This window comes from Melanaphis sacchari, unplaced genomic scaffold, assembly GCF_002803265.2.
Source record: "Melanaphis sacchari strain LSU unplaced genomic scaffold, SCAv2.0 Contig393_pilon_pilon, whole genome shotgun sequence".
In the NCBI taxonomy this organism is placed as follows: domain Eukaryota; kingdom Metazoa; phylum Arthropoda; class Insecta; order Hemiptera; family Aphididae; genus Melanaphis; species Melanaphis sacchari.
The window spans coordinates 262,673-282,215 of record NW_020271249.1 but is presented as its reverse complement, the minus strand read 5'-3'; the positions used below and the strand labels follow the sequence as shown (position 1 = coordinate 282,215).

The 19,543-nt window shown below is 27.9% G+C and overlaps 1 protein-coding gene across 1 annotated transcript in view; it reads right to left on the bottom strand.

Moving 5' to 3' along the window:
* The window catches only part of LOC112597174 (death-associated protein kinase related-like), a 53,385-nt gene extending 39,366 nt beyond the window's left edge, over positions 1–14,019 (bottom strand). Inside the window, 1 exon segment of the mRNA XM_025343112.1 lies at positions 13,239–14,019. Coding sequence (XP_025198897.1) covers positions 13,239–13,402 — 164 coding nt within the window. The 5' untranslated portion in view covers positions 13,403–14,019.
* Positions 14,020–19,543: the final 5,524 nt, after the last annotated feature.

The following is a 19,543-nucleotide window of genomic DNA, read 5'->3' as shown; positions in this document are numbered from 1 at the left end:
AAAGTAAATCTGGAGCGTCTCTCCCGCCTCTTGTTGCAAAAACAGTACAGTCGTCGTAATCACGCTGTATATTCCTCTGCATTATGATTTTTTTTTTCTCATGCACCATTGTTACTACGTCCGGTCCACACACAAGCAATACATAAATCACTTCGAACTGGCAGTATATATATATATAGTTAACCATGTTCGCCGTGACTGAAATTAGCTATACACGATACTAAGTTTTTCTCTTCTCTTCATCCCCTCCTCGTTGACCTCTCGACCATACATTTTATACTATGCACCTATAGCTTAGCTTGCACACATCCACGACATATAACGGAGTCTCTTCTCGTGTATAAAATCCTAGTACAACGATGATATTGATAGTATAAGCCTATCGGATTTACCCCTATACAGCACATAGCATTTGCAGTGTCGGAAAAAGAGGATGGTACATACATCACATATATTATTAATATATACTATGATCATCAAACACATGTATGTAGTGTACGTTATGAAATTTCGTTTATTAATTAAACCCAGTAGAAAAATAATTTACCGTTATTTTTAAGGTACAGACTGGTCGTTGCGCGATAACGAAAAATCATATAATATATATACGAAGTATAATTATCCTGAATATAATATGCAGTATATTATATGTACAAGACAGCGAAGATAGAACAGCTCGAGATCGACCGACCGTGTCACGCGGCCACGACATTACTATTATACGTACTATTATTCCGTAACAACGATTAAGAAGATTTAACCCATGAGTTTTATTTTCGATAGCAATTTCTAATTATTACGACACATGTTTACTATTAATTCTGTATAATAATAAGTATAATAAAACAATCGTTTTGTTCAGTGTGGACCGTAATTAAATCATTGATATTATTATTATGAAAAATATTGTAGTGTGAAATATTACAATAGCAGAACCATGATATAAAGTATGATATGAGTTGCAAATTATTTTTTTTACAAAAATCACTTAAGTTCCTTAAAAGAGTTTATAGATTTCAGTGGATTTAAAAAAACTGTAATATATATCTAATATAATATTATAGTTCAAAGCATATTATTCCAAAGGATAAATTTGATTAGAAAACGAAATGAACAACATACAAATAATAATTCATATTAATCGAAACTATAAATTCTGTACCAAGAGAAATGCAGATTATCCAGTTTTCAAACCACGATTTTCATTTTAAACACAACGTTTAGTTGACTGTTTTTATACGAGCTAATTGCAAATCATTAAGTTTTTGATATTTTTCTTTTATGTTTCAATGTATTGAACCGGTTACACAAATTAATGATACCTAAACACAATTACTCTTGAAAACAAGTCGAAAATCATCAATATAAATTCCCAGTAATATATTATTAATGGAATAGTTCATAATTATTTTACTTAATGTAAAATCCATTAACTATTAATTTCAAATTTATAACGGTTGATATAAGTAAGCCGTATCATATATTCATGTGTCAGTATATGGTTTTTTCTTTTAGAGATAAATGCTTTAAGTAGGTACTAAATACTTTCCTAAATATTTATTAGATCTTTATATACTAATAAGTAGAAAATAAAAACATTAATAAATTTAAATCCATTATCTATAAATTTTCATTCATAATTCAAAGTTTTGCATTATTATATATCTATATACATATATAAATTTTAATCAAGTATTATTACCAATAAAATTACATACAAGATTATAAAAGTACACCTAGTAACCAAGAGAAAGTATCTTTTTAGTTAAGCTAAATAAATAAATATATATGCTTACATATTTAACCCACTTCAACTTAAACAAAAATCAAGAATTCATATCAAAGACAAAAATACGTAGGTACTAAAAATTACATAATGATGGCTAGGAAGAAGTATGTAGAAGAACTGTCTATGAATTATAAATAACAGTTTTGCATTTTCTCATGTAAATAATGACTCAAACATGAATTTCCGGCGATTACAAGTTTTAAATTTTATGTTATACCACATGCCCCAACAATAAATGTATGTCAACTGATTTTTCATGTTTTTTTTTTTTTGGCAACGACTTTACTCAAGGCGGTACTGAACTGAATGCGAAACGATTTTCAAAAGACCCGCGCTGTGACTTTGAGAAGAATACGAAATTAAGTTCGGCATATCTACTATGGTGACTCATTTCGCACACCTGTGCAATGATTTCTTTTCACATTATCAATTACCTAATAGCGATCCGAATTAATGAGATTTCATTTCGTACGTGATAAATACTACTTGGGTACCTATTTATTATAAAATGTATAGATACTGTTGCACTTTATTTATATTTTTCATAATGTTTAAAGACTTAAGCGTATATTATATGATAGCAGGATTTATAATGGCGATATTGTGGAGAAGTGAGATCACAAGTTCCTGTGTTTTATTATATCTGTTACAGCTTTGATGAGTTAGCATTGACGAAGCGATATGTTTATAATCGTATATACTATAGGAGGTCTTCGGCACATGAAAACCGGTTAGGTAAATTAATATCTTTTATTATTATTATTTTGGTCGTGTGTTTTAAACACCCAGGTTATACGGGTTTTTTTACCCGTTGAGTGGATATACGGGTAGTAGTGGTCGAAATGGTGGACTATTGGAGAAAAACATAATTTGCGTCGGTACATCTTTGACCACACAGTTTGTAACCCGAATATGTATGTATTCGGGTTACACGAACCTTATATGGAGGTCATCGGTTATTATAATCATAACGTTCCCTTCGGTTCTTCTAGTAATCAGCAGGTGACCACCGACTCACCGTTACTACAGTAATAACAGTTATGGTAGGTGGTAAGGTCCAAAACGATTTATGTGACAATCTGTGGGACGTAGAAATATCTATAAACCCGCAAATATAATGAATTATTATACAATTTCAAAAGTCACTGTATTACAATACGTTTTCAATTTGAATTATTATTTTCAAATTTAAACGCGCTACTAAAGTCATAATAAATATATTAATACTTCCAATATTGGTAGATATATCTTTTCAATATTGACTAAGCTATGCGTACCTACACATATAACACGATTTGCCAGAACAAATAATTAAAAGTTTTACATATATTTCTATAAAATTTTTCTTTTAATCGATATTGTTTAATATTTGATGATAAATTCCTTAAGGCTTCGCGACACGCAATAGTAATTTCGAAATAAAATTCATATATTGTATTTGGTTATTTATCTAACCGAAAATAATTAGCAAACGAATAAATAATAATCACAAATAAAGCAATTTAGATTTTTACTTTTGGTAAATATTAAAATTTGTGTTTTAATTTCCTTCAATACTGAAATTATAACTAAACGTGTTAGAGATTGCATACTATAAAATCATTAGTCCTAAGTTTTAATAAAACTTATTACAATACGCTCTATACCAACAACAATATTAAAATTATATTTGACTACGTTGCTCAAAAAGTCGTCTACAAAAATTTAATTTTCAGGTAAAATACATGATTTCTTTAATTTACCAATAATTGTTCCCAATTGTGTTATCAAAAACTTAAAACATTCTGAATCGTATAGCACTGGTTTCTTCAATTCCAATACTAATAAAAAATGTATACAATTTAGTTTTTATTTAAAATTTACTTTTATACTGTTAGCATCAAAAACTAATGAACTCTAAAAAATCCCACGTACAGTTATCAATAACATAATTAATTCAAAATGTCAACATTATAATAATAATTAACGATAACAATTATATGAGGTTTTAACTAGACATAAAACGAATCATCGACATTTTTCTGAATAATATTTTTCCTACTCAATCCTTAACCATACATTTTTGACGTCACCAATAAAAAAAACGATGATAAACAGAAAAAAAACTACTTATTATAAGAATATAATATATACAAAAATAAAACAGTAAACATAATGGTCGATTTTGCGGTTTTGCGAGATTTGTGATTTGTATAATGATTCAAACAAGGTAAACAGTAATTATACCGAAATATTTCCAAAAACAGTAAACCTATGACCCATGTATAAAATATTTAAAAGTTTTAATTTAAGAGAAGGAAATAAAGTCGTTTTGGACGGTTAAAATAAATAAGTTTAGACGGATTTGTCGACACGCGTGTTTAACACAGTCTACAACTATTATGTATTATTATTATTATTACTACTATGACTGTCTACTACTACAACTATAACTGTCAATTTGAATAACACGAATTATTTCTATGTAGTTTAAGCGGATTTTAAAACGTAACTACTAACTATTAGTTAATCCAATTTTGTCAGAGCATTAAAAATGTATCTATATACATATACATGCAGCACAATGACGTTAAGTAGATACTTATTGTATGACAAATTAATATTTTACAAAATCTCTCAACAATATTCAAGGTTATAAAAAGTCAAGTCTCCTTTAATGAAAATTTGCCCTCATTACATCAATTTAATATTAGCTTAATATTCCTAGTTTAAAAAGCATATGAAAAAGAAAATAATAGTGCAAAGACAAGAAAAAGAACGAGTTGTATAATAAAAATTGACTAATCTAAGTTTTGTGTAATGAAACTAGGAAATTATAGGCACATTATACATTTAAATACGACTATAGAGCATCGAAAACATATCTACTTCGTTTTTAATTGAATTATTATCATTATTATTATTATTAATATTAATATAATTATTATGATTCAACATACTATAGAAATCAAAATAATAATTGCACTATTTAATTTTAACCACAAAAAATCGACATTGATGTAATATTATTCAGTTTACAAATGTGAGAATAGATACAAAACAAGACATTTTTTTATTCTATTATTCTGCGTTTTAAATCTATAATATGATAATATATTGTGTACGTTATAAGACTATACAATAGCACTAAATACCTATATTAATAATAGGTTAAATATTTGTCATTCAAAATTATTACAGTGCTTGTACGGACACCAGTTGCGTGGGCAGAGAATTATAAGTTCGTAGGATAAGGAACAGTTCTCCAGTGACCTCTTCTCTTTATACGTATACTCCTCTAAGAGGTGTGGGATAATGACCGTCACGGTCGAAAATACACTGGATTCCTTGGCACGATTCACGAATTTTTCTACCGTCCATCAACGATAGCGGGGCGGAGACACATGGGATTTTAACTGTTTTTAAACACAGTTTAACATGTGTAAGTAAAATGTAATATATCTACCTAATATACTTTTATATTATACACACTATCTATAGGTACATATTAACACTAAACATAGGAGTCACTTGGTTTTGAATTTTAAAAATTATTTTTATTTTTAATTCAGTTATTTTACCTAAAAATTATTTGCATGACTAACTCTACTAAATGATATCATAAAATAAGTGTCTAGATTTTGCTTTATAAACTATTCGTAATAAATTTTCATTTCGTAATTTCGTTGAGATATTCTATTAACAGCAAAAACGCTCACTAACTTCTTTTGAAATAAAAAGTAAAATTTAAATATTTTTAACCACATTTCCAATACTTATGTCAACGAAACATCCGTTTTAATAGTAATGTAATAATAGTCATTTATTCGTAATTGATAAAAACTGGCCTCTACAAAATGTCTTGTATTTAATATTCTGTGCGTAAATTAGTATTTTTTTTAATTGTTACAATAGTAACCAACCCTTTATCTTTATTTTAAAGAAATATAAACTATTTCTGTATCACGGACATGTTACAAAATGTACATCTTTTCTTGGGTGTTCTTAATTATTTCTATCACCGTTGCCAAACAAAAGGACTATAAGAAAATGGCAATTCAACAGGCCAGAGAACGGTATTTTTTTCCACGCAGACGCACACACAATTATGAGACAAATGATCGGATAATGATTGTTGATCAGTAAGTTTAAACAGTAATATATAAACACGAGCTAACATATATATATAAAGCAAGGCCGTTGCATTGATAAAAGGATAAAAACGCTTAAACATGAACCCAAAACCTGTTCTAAAATATTAGAGATGAAAAATATTTTATATAACTATATACTTACATATTTATACATCTCGGTATACACTGTGAGGATCAATAGATAAACGGTTTTAGACAATACTATAAAACATATTAATAAAACAATCCTTCTCGGGGCTATTTTAACAGTTAGAAAAATGCGTAGGACGAATAAAACGAAATAAATAATATACAAATGATAATAGACGAATTAGGACCTATACTGCAAGTTTCAACATTATTTTATTTTATGAACACCTCCAACTCTATAGATACGTTTTAAATGCGTGTGACAAGTTAACCTATCTAACTAGGGAAATTTTATTTTCATGCAATATTTCAATAGATATTTTAAATAATTGTCATTTAAAGAGCTCGTGGTAACTTATGGTATTCGTTGATATTTAAATTATATTAGAGTAACAAAAATTGTATAATATTTCACATTTTCACACAACAATATGATAAAAAATTAAACATAATTTGAAAAAATATTATAGTATTATAAACTGATCAATATAAAACCGTACCTCTACACATAATACATATTTGAACATATTATATAGATTTTAATTCATTTATAACGTCCTAAGTTTATCTGTACCCTAAGTACAGACTTTATACATAAGCGTAAACATTTTGATTAACAAAAACTAAACAGTTTTTAGAATAACCTCTGGATAATCATACAACGTAAATTCTACAAATTACATTAGTACATAATTATTTAATTATTTTAATAGCTTAAGAAAGTATGATAAACAAATAAATATTATGTTCATCATTAATACAATTTTATATTATTATTTAAACGATATAATTCCCATATTGATACAATGATTATTTTTAAATATTAACTAAGCAAAAACTCATAACAGAATAGCATAAAAATCAGAATAACTAATTACATTTATAAGTAAATATTAAGTAACTCTCACCAGTTTTAAAAATTGTAAGCCTCCGATTTTCCCATATCTGCAGATTATAGATAAAGGGTAAAAATATCATATATATTATTTTAGGAAATATTATTGATTATTAAAGTAACACATTTGGTTTTTATGAATTAAACAACAGTAAATATATGTAACTTGTAAAAACTATATAATATGTACTTAATTTTTATAATCTGCATTATAATTACCCTAATTAATTCTCTACGATTAATTGATAACAAAAATGACCTTATTCTATCACAAAACCGTATTACTCAAATATACAGATTATACCGGGTTTCCTATAGGCTATAGCCACATCTTATTATCTACCTAATTGGATACAGACTCAAAATGGATTTATCATCTGTTGTCAACCGTATCAATTTAACGGGGACGCAGCTGATTTGCGTCAAAAAAAAAACTCGTGTACATAAAATGATAAATATAAATGTGCGAAACTAGGACACTAAAAATAAAATACGTGTAATATATCCGTTATCTTAATGTTAAGAAGATAGCAATAGTGGTTACAGAAACGATATCACACCAAGAAGGACTAATTATTAATAAATTTAAACAATATAATTTATTATAATAATATACATGTACAATAATATTATATTCAACTATTTTCAGAAACTTATGAGAATAAAATACACTAATATTATATTATATTAATATTATAATATTATATTTAGGAGTAAATTATATGTATACAACATTATATAATTATTATAACCGCAACATACACATAGAGAAAATTAATAGTCATTAACTAAAATTATTTTTGTGCAAACGTTATCGTTTAATTATTCTAGGTCATACAAGAAAAACTTGAGAATTCGATGATAAGCAACTTAAATAAAAATATATTATTGTTTTAAATACCTACATAACTATTTTTTTTTCTATTCATCTTGTGACAATTCGCATAATAATATGTTATTATCTATACATGTTATATGGGGACGAGAGTCATCGCTTAAAAAAACTTCTAAGTTAACATCTGCTGAAATTCTGTTTACCGGAAATGCCACGAAGGGGAGTCAACAAGGTCATGAATGAATTGCCTACATCATCGCTGGATTTTCTAGTATAGACACTAAAATGCATACTGCAGGCACACATTCAAAATTGATAGTTATTATCGTTTTAGAAATAATATTTGTAATATGTAAAGTACAAAGTAAAATATCAGTCTATCAAAGGAAATTTCATATAATAATCACTTATCAGCATAAGAAAACGAGTTTAAAACAAGATAAAAGTGCACGCTGTTGCACAGGTTGCTGTTTGATGTCCTGGCTAACTGCGCTGGCCGGCGGCGTCAAATGTTGACCGGAAGTCGTGGTTTTTGAAAGCGGGTTTCTGTATTATTCAAGTACACCGCGGGCCTATACATAATTTTACAATAGCGTTTCGTTAGATATAACTGTACCTACAGTTTAATTTGAACGAAAATACCAAGGAAATTTACCAACAACACAAATCCAAAAGCATTATAAGTGGTAGTTGCATGTACTGTTGTATCCGGCAGAAAGAAAATATACTTTAATAGAGCACAAAGTATAATTAATAATTGGCGAAACTACTAGCTGATCTCTGGGCACAATTGATGACAAAACAATTTATAGAACATGGATCTTTTCATATAATGATACCAGTAATATTTTATTACTCGAATAAATAATAACTTTAAAGAGTTTAATCAAGTCCAAGTGATAGGAGTTTAACTAACGAGGAAAAAAAAGCGTTTAAATACAATAATATGACGATGAACTGATGGTAAATTGTATTATCATTTTTTATAAAAAATAATATTTATTACCTCGTTTATTACTTTTGATTGATAGAAGGAAAGATTTTCTATTACAATACTGTTATTTTTCTTGTAAGAACCTAAAATACCTATATACTAAATTCATTTAATTGATGAACCTATTTATAAAACGTTAAAACTACCTATATATTTTTACCCTATAAATATTTTTAATTTATCTTAGGATAATGTTTAAGTTTATATATTAGTAGGTAAATATAATATATACATTATAAACTATTTAAAATTTAATTAAATTTAATTAAATATATATTGATACATAATGGACTATTAAAAAAAACCAATAACGTATTTTTTTTTATACTTGAATAATTATTCAAAAACGATCAACTAATAAAACTAATAATATCGCAAAAAATAGGTAAATTTTAAATTTATTTACAAGATCAATAAAATGATGACCCTGCGGCCACAAAATGCATTAATACGTGAATAAAAACAGAATGCGGTCTCGAAAGAGATTTTAGAAAGTCACACCGATTTTAGTGTTGTCAATTGCAGTGAAGGTAGTGCAACGTTTTTATTTAATCAAATACACCATCAGAATTGGGAATCTTCCAAAAACTTGACAGATCATATTATTATGTTGTTGACAAAGAATGCGAATTATGCAACTTTGAGACCAAATAATAATAGGTATAATAATGTAAGCGTGTATAGTATAATAGTACCAACAACGCACTATAGATATATTTTATACAACAATGAGTTATAAGGCAACTAATTAAATGTTTAACATGACGCCACAGTAATTGCATAACTACGTTTATTTTGAAACTCATTCCGATCATCACTGTAATATAGACTACAATGCATTTAGTAGATATATAAATGTAACAAGTAAATTCACATATTTTACACGTATAATACATTATCTATCCACAGGGATTGTCGTTGTTGAATTCACAGTTCATAATTACATACAATTCCAAATGGATGGCGCCAAGGCAGTTTCAAAAATCGCACAAAGACGATGATATTCAGGTTAGATTTCAGATGGAAAAATAATAAGTTAACAAAAACTGATGATCCAACCTAATTATAAATAGATATTGATATATTTATAGGTAGACCGAGAGTAGGTACTTATAATAATTCGCGAATGCCTTAGGACGGATCCACGGAGCTGTGATGGGAGGAAGGTTCAAAGACGGTGAAACGAAGTCGTTATAACATCCAGTTTTTTTCTTCCCTTTTTTTTCTTGTCTACAAGATGCATATAATATTAATATATACGCGCAGTGCGTGTGCTTTCACCGAGCGGACCGCATTCCTCGTGTCGCTAAGTCGATCTGCGCGTAGAAAACACGCACACGTACACACAAACAAATATGCTCGTACACACACTTAGTACAAATATACGAACAGACACGCACAAATAAATACACACAACGACGGATGGCATTCCATCGTACACATCTCTCCCACCAACGGCGACACGAAGAGTTGGCAGAAAATAATTTGCAATGCAATTATAGCTACTAAAGCGGCGTCTGTCGGGAGGATCGAACGGCATCCGTGGCGGAGTGCGCCCGCGCCGGGGTGTCCTCCTCCAACTCGGTGTGCACAGCGGCGACCTTGCCAAGGACGGACGCTATGCGACGCAAGATACACGCCGCACGAATCCAATCGATACTATTATTGTTTGGAAAAAAAATACTTGTCTGCTCGTGTGGTACCTATACAATATAATGTGCATATGATGGCTCATACAGAGTGAAAACAAATGTTTTTAATTTTTACATCACAAATATAAGTGCGTTAAATAATAGGATGATCATTAATAGTATAATTTCTGCAGTGGTAAACGTAGATACCTACCTGTATAAAATAAAATAAAATGACAAAGCTCGTATATTCAAAGAACTACCTTCATACGACCAACGTCTAAATACACTGAACGTACTTATTTGTATTCCCGCGTGGATAACAAACAGTAGGTAACAAAAATTACTTATAAGCTGCTTTTACAGCAGTTCATGGTTTTCAACTATAAAGCAAGCATAATTATTTAAAAAAACAAAACCAATATCTAATTATATATTGTGCCTACCTAGTTACAACGCGTATCCTTAGTAATTAATAGTGCACTTACAATCAGTGTTAGTCAATAGTTTGTTTCAATGCTATAAATTGATCAAATTTAAATATCAATTCAGAATGACTGACCATGAAATAAAAAACATTTTATGCACTCACAAACAAATTAAAAGATTTTTCAATCGATATTTAGAAATTTAATGAAATGACATATAGATAGTATACATAGAGGTCAAAACATTAATAAATGAAATCAAACAATTAAATAAAAATATGTAACTTTTATATACTCATACAAGTCATTTTAAAATGTGAAAACTAATGGAACACTTGTTTATATTACACTATCTTTAAATAATATAGTTAACACGAATAACTTATTATTTTTTTTGTTTTAAAATTAGGTATGCTTTAGTATAAATATATTTTAATGCATACTAAATAATTGAAAAATCGTGATGAAAATTTGAGTAAATACATTAAATGTAGATTTTATTCAAATATCATTTAAATAAGTACCCATTCAAAAAGTTCAAAATCGTGATAATATAAAATAACCAGAACAATGACTGTATTAAGACTAATTTTAACCCAAAGTCATGACGTTATACAAATATATTTATCGTGTTAATGTCAAATAAAATAATCATTTAATAAACTACTAATAATTGTTTTATTTTATTCTTAAAAACTAGAAATTATAAACAATATAAACTATGATTATGTTACACTTATTATTGTAAACTATATATACCTAATATATGTATATAGTTGGCTATTACTTACAATTAATATTTTTGATATTATTGTACTTACTATAAATTATACACTTATGCCACACCGATATAAAATACAAATAAATAGTGGTGTGTAATCATTTTATGAATAGTAATTTTATTATTATAAATTTTAAGTTTGATCTTAAATCAAATTTTCTAATATACATCATTATTATATTAAAATTAAATGCAACATTTTATTCCATAATACGTAGAACGGATGCTTACTACTAATAGATCACTTAGGTACGTACCTACCACAATCGTTATTACACACGAGCACTTGACAACAATAAGAAATACCAATAGCATCAGACTTTTAATTCGGAACTTAAACATCGAATCTTATATAATGTATTACATTATTATTATATACAAACTCATTCACGGTCGCATGCCGGCCACCCACCCTTGTATTCCTTTTTTTTTTTTAACGTCAGTTAATATATAGAAATTCCGAAGAAGATTTACGAGTACCAATTATAGGGGCCGTTTAATATACGAGTACACACATAACATACGTATACAATGAAATAAAATATAAATTCCGACGGAAAAAAACAAACAAGTTTAACATAAATTGAATTCGAAAATGTATAACCATATTTAAATATATATTTATAAGCGTACGTATATGTATACTTATGAGTATTTTGTATACATATTTACCTAAATAAAATTAGAATTCTGAGGTTTTAATTAACCACCCTAAAGACGCGTAGGTAGAGCACGCTACGGCGATAAAATGTGCAACATTTCATCGTCAGAATAACCGTTTTTTCTCCCCTCCTACATAAATAACACTGAAGGTAGTAGTAATACCTACACTATTATATTATCCCAAACGCGATAAAGACACGCCGCCGCCGCGCTATACCTGCCGGACCAGTGTGTGAGTAAATCGGCATGAGTCATAAGCATAACGTACAACAGCAGTTGTAGCGTTGCAGTAGGTACACATTTTATTTATACAGTACAGTAGAATGAATGGGCTAAACCTCATCAATTTTATTACAAACGTGTATAGTACCACTAAAACGCACATAGGTGTAGTATATGCGTATATTTCGAATCCACTCACGCAATATTAGAATAGTAAAAAAAATAATAAATAATAAAAATTCGCATTAATCTTACAAAAGGAACGCTACGTTCAAGGCTATAATATTATGATGTATATTATGCAGATATTATATCATTGAAAAAATACCTCACACTATGAAACAAAGCGTAATGCACTCGGAGAAAATATTATAAATTATAATATATAATGATCCGATATACATTGGTTTATAGTAAATCATTCCTAGTTACCAAAAACGACAGTTACTTATTATTGACTATTGTTAATGGGTTTTCATATGTGTAGCAACGCGCACGTGTACAAAAAAAAATTGACTTTTCAGTTCTCACCCAATCGACGGTGATAAGTAGGTACTATTTTTTTTTTTTTTATGATATGCGATCCACAGATAAAATGGACTGATAACTGACATTATATTGTATTAGATATGTTTCTTTCCTACAGGGTTTTCGCAGCATTATTAAAATCTCAAAAAAAAATAAATATGTTCTCGGTGTACAATACTAATAGGAATTAAAATATAATTCATATTTTACCTGGCAAATGGTTCAGTTTCTACGTCGTAATCCTTGTCAATGGGATCTTTACTGATGAGTCTGTCTATCTGTTCGGCCGTCAGGTCCAAGTATCCAGGTTGTTTGGCCCTTATCAGCTGCGGCTGCGACGGCGGCGACGGGTTAATGGACACCACCTCCTTCATGCCGGCACACGGTTGTGGGAAACGCGCACAATGCGGGTGCGTGTGACGCCACCCGTGAGATAAGTAAAAAAATTTTTTTTTTTTTAAATAACTCTTACACAAATTACCACTATTCCGTCGGCGGTTTCGACCGAAAACACCCGCCACAAATCGAAGCGAATTATCAAACGTTACAGTAAATTTTATTTTCCGTTATCAATTTTAATAAAATACAAAAATAAAATTTCGAGAATCGCATAATATACCTCTATGGGGGTTACAACAACGATAACGATGTAAACAGCGGATATAATATTATAGATAGTCGTCGACCGAAGATCGGTCAATAGTACGGATGAGAAAAACGGACGGTATAACACATTAACCAGCGCGATGAAATCAAAAATCTTCCACGTTATCAAAAACGACTGATAATATTATCATTTATATCGACACAAAAATAATATAAATTTTATTGCGAATATTCGCGTCGCACTCGACGAGGACTGCACACGCACGTACAAACACGACACGAACAACCGGTACCGCCGACTACGCATCCGCAAATGGCCGCCGCGACTGGTCTGTGTCCCGTGGAGCGGTGTTGAACGCGGTCCTCGCGCCGGTCCGTTCGAGAACGTACGCCGCGAACCACGCGGTGTCGGTGTTGCCAGCAGTGGGGTCTGATGTCAGCGGTGGAGGGGAGCACCGTGGCACAGCTGGCGCCCGCAACGGTTTTTTCCTTGTTGCCCCGCCACTAACCGTCCACGGGAAGCGGACGGTACAATATTATTATCGTCGCGCCATAATTATTGTACACGAACAGCAAAAAAAAAAAAAAAACTAAATTTTCCCCTTATGTCTAATTCAATCACGCCCTCGATGCGGTGTTGCTCCAACCTCCCACTACAACCACATTCTGAAATTATTTTTTCACTTTTTATTAGTACAATATTATTATTATCGCACCACGATTATTGTAGCAGTAATAAAAATTTTCCCCTTACTAACGTAGTTTCGTCGCACTCTTTTCAGCCCTCGATGTCCCGAGGGCTAAGAGTCGTCCTCTATACAGATACATTTTGATATTTTCCCCTTTTAAGTGCCATCTATTTCAGGTTATATAGTCAAATTAATACCAAGAGTTCAACACCGACACTGCGAGTAAATAAATGCAAATTAAAATCTCTAAGTCATAGTAATACCAATATAATATAGAATAATAATATTTATTGATTAATGATTTATACTCAAAAACACGTATTTTGTTTTCAAAACAAATAATAAGCATTTAAAACATGTGATTATTTATAAATGTATTTATAGTTTTATATTTTTTATATTAAATCTCTTGATTATGGTTGACGAAGTTGATAAATATATTTTTAAATGTACTTTTATATAATACCTTTTACTAGTAAAATACATTAGTCATAAATAATTTGATAGAAAATGTTGAGATAAAAATACCAGACAATTTAAACGAATTTTACAGTTACTATTGTAATATTGTGATTCTAAATAATAAATAATTATCATTTTTAAAAATTATAAATATTTAATTTATAACGTATAACTTTAAACAGTGAACCAAAATTGTCAAAAATAATATATTGTGTTTAATTTCTTATATTAAAAAAATAACAATAGTGTTGAGATTTTAATTCTTATTTATCACGTACAAAATTATAGATGGAACATAAAATATTAAAGTTTGAATATTAATTGATCATACATACACGAATATAGTATATAATATATTATATAAGTATATATACATAGTTTAACCTTTTGTTTGAATACTTATATTCTTATACTCGTACACAAACAAATAAAATTAAAAACAAAACATTGTTAAAAGTTTATGGCTTTATATTATGAGAATTGTCCCTTCGTCTTAGTGCCCTCTATATGGTAATATAAAATGATTCTTAAAAATAAAAACAATACAACTGAGACTGAGTGATAAAAAGGTATTCTCATTCTACAATTCACAAGTATAGGAACCTATTAGATACACATCACATTTTTAAAACTTGAAAAAATAACTCTATAATAGTTTAATAACTTTTCTCCCCTATTTATTTCTTCTAAAACCCTTAAAAACGTGCAATCCGGATTTTATGCCAAATGTTATACTCTTATAGCTTTATAATTTACGATACTCGGAATATACTAATATTATCTTTTTTAATTTAAAAAAAAAATTAATTGTGAACTTCAGGTTGTAATGTCATAGTATGTTTAGGAAAACTATAGGTACTCAGTTTTTATTCAAAATTTCTAAATCAGTTTACAGCATTCATATGTTTATTCAATATGTAAATTAATAATAACTATCTAAGTAATAGAAAACTATAAAATAAATATCAACATTTTATGTAAATTTTGTTTATTTTTTTACTTTTACAAAGTAACAAAAATACAGTTATGTATATACGTATGTGTATATATTATAGAAACTTGTTTATTGCTGATGATAAGGGTAAGCCGATATTAATAATTTTTAATTGATTGTCAGTCAAAAATATAAATAATATTTCATAATAATCCTGATGACAAAACTATTTTACTATATAATTAGTACTTACATTTTACATATATATGAGTATTAAAATATTATTATTATATTCTTTGCATATAAATTGATAGCTTGCTTAAGTAAGAAATAGTTGTACTAAGTACATTAATTTTAATTTTTATATACATAAAATTGTATACCTACTATAAATCGTAGAAATTCATCAAAAAATTAAATACATAAGCAACGATTGATTTAATTAAACATCGATTACTCGACCAAAGGTAATACTGTAATGTTCAAAAATTATTAAGATAAAACAATTTCCATACTTACCTTTCGATATCTCTAAAATTTAAAATAATAATAATATATTAATATTATACAGGTATTTGTTGAGTTACACGCTCAAATATTCCGTTCAGTTTAGATGCTTTCTTACTTTTATTTTTACATCTTATCGATAAAATGTCTATAATAATTATTAACAATTACCTCCAATTTCTTGTGCGATAAAGTACAACATTTTCCCCTACTCTTCTTCACGTCATGAAAGATGTTACAGGTTTTTATAGCATAGTTTCATTTACAAAAAACCTATGATGAAAACGTGATATACACGTCGTCTTCATAGAATATTAATTAATACCTGCATAATATTGTTAATCAACTGTCGTCTATATAAATTATTAATCAATAGCACAATGTTTGATCTTTTTCGCAAATGTATGTATTGTTTTTATATTATAATATTGAAACAGGTTTTTAACTCTCCACTTTCTCCACATAAATTTATTGAAGAACATATTAAACACGTGTCATTTGATTTATTATTTTTTAAATTGATATTGAATTTAAAATACCTGTATACATAATTATCAATTTATTACATTAATAAATGTACAGATAATAATACCTACTTACCACTTACACACCGCCTGGTAAAGTGCTCCGACTAACATAAAATTATTTTATTGACAAAATAATGTGTTTTTGAAAATTGTATTAAAGACTATTAAGAAATAAAAATAGTACAAAATATTTGGTATTCGATTATAAAAATACAACTGTTTTAAAACTTATATAAGTATATAACATATTATAATTTTTATGCTAGCAACTGAAGAGATAATATTTTTCAGATAACAATATTATTTATTATAGACAAATTATATCTACAATGAATCTTATAATACCTCACTTATTTTATTGTTTAACTACTAATTGCTATAAACCGTAAAAAGTAAATAAATAATAATTAAATTAGTATAAATATAAACAACATATTTGAATTTTTAGAATAACATGGACATAAAGTGATAAGTCGTTAGAAGTTTATAGTTAGTATCTATATAGTCTATAAAAATACTCCAATAAATAGTATATTAATATATTTTATTTATGTATCTACATACGATATAGTTAAAAATATAAAACATGTAAGATTGTGGTTTTCACTTATGATAAGGACATGAAACAAATACAATTAATATTATATATATATTAGTTTTACAATTATTTTTGTCTTTTTATTAATATATATTTATTATAAAATGTTAAATTTTAGTGACCGTATTATAGTTTTTAACAAGTAAAATACGTTTAAAATGGCTTACATTATAGAGTATAACATTGTGTATGTATACTATATTCTTTATAGATTGACACTGGAAATAATCTGATGACTAAAATATGACATTGTCTGTGAAGTTCGACACACATGTGTTATCATTAAAAAAAAAAAAAAAACACGAAAAAAAAATAATAACTAAATTCATTTTTGGTTCTCATAAGATATATTAAATAATATGCATCTGCATTTTATATAAAGACGCTCTTCATAGTTTTAAACAGGCTTTAGAAATTCGCTTCTATATGTCATATATCTTCAAAAAAACTGTACATATTTATACATTTTTTTTTTTTTTTCATAACAATTAAATAATTATATTTTAGTAATGTAAAAACAATCTATAGAACATTTATCATCAAAATACATTTTTTATAAAGATATTAAATAAAGTATTTCGAATATTATACATTTATATTTTGTATTTAATGCATGATATATAATATATATATATAATAATTTATTAAAAAGAGTTTTAATTTTTTTATTAAAACGTATATCTGATATTACAACATTATTTTAAGTAATACTAAACTAAGTAAACACCTAACTTAATTTTTAGAGTTAAACAGTTACTGTTTTACCATCAACATAATATTATCATAGAATTAATAACACTTGACAAAATATATAATTTCAAATAATAGCATTAGACGAAAAAAATTACATTCTACAATGATTGCTGATAATTATTGTCAATAAGGTGGATAAGTTTTTTTTTTTTTTTAATGACATTCCTCGTTTTTTTTTTTTTGTCATTCTTAAAAATAATCTACATATTTAGTATTTACATAACTAAGCTAAGCTCAACTATTAAATATAATGGGGTTTTAAAATTTCTGAATATAGTATAGTATAGATAATTAAACATACATGACATTAAAATATTTGATGTTCTTATACTTCTAATTCGAGTTACAAAATGATGATGGAACAACTATGTCCATAATCTATCAAGTTAGGTATTTGCTAACAAAACGAACTTAATCCGAATGATGACCGCGTATTATTTACTGTATTTTTTATTTAAGCACAGACATCCGGTTTCTTAATTCTTCTAACTAGTTCGTTTCTTACCATCGTCGTTTCTTCCTTCATTGCGTGAATTCTCTCTATTAGAAGACTATATTATTGGCACGTTAAAAATTTTAACCGCATTAGCAAAACTACAAAAAACCGCAAAAAACATTTATAAATATACTAATTACATAATAGGTTTAAAGTGTATTAAACAAAATCGCGATCGGACGTTTCACTTTCAATAATAATATTGCACCGACTATAGAGACTAGTTTAGACTTTTTAAACTATTATATTATTATTAAAATCAGCTACCTATCTAACATAATATGTATATCATGTTATAAATTAAAAATTTTCTATTTTATAAGTATCGAAATGTAATAACTATTGTTAATCATAACATTGCACATGTAATATTGTAACAACCCATGATGATTGTAAAAGTAGATTGATATAATAAAATATAATAATCAATAAGCATGTATTAATGTGTGCATACTTATAGTTATGGTTTATTTAGAGTCTAGACTTATTTGAGTTTTAAATTTTAATAATATTGTCTAAGGTAAAATACCCTTTTTTACCACAGATAATATTATATATCATATAATGCACAAGTTTATTATACATATTAAAAACGGTATAGATCGATATTACAAAAATGTATGGGTACAATTCAGTGGCATACTGTCAGGAGGGGGGGTTAGGGTTTAACCCCCCCCCCATAAGTAAAACACGCATGATGATTTCTTTTACGGAATATTACAATTAACAAAAGTTTTTTATCCACATATATGTATATAATTGGTAACCCCCGCCCCCAAATAAACGAATTCTGTGCACCATTGGTACAATTTATTTTCTGTCATGTACTTACGTGCGTTTGGTGTTTTATTGGTTGTAAATATAGAAAAACTAACGTCACGGTCTAGTCTAAACCTGATATATATTTCAATTTGCAATAATAATGATAATAATATAATAAACT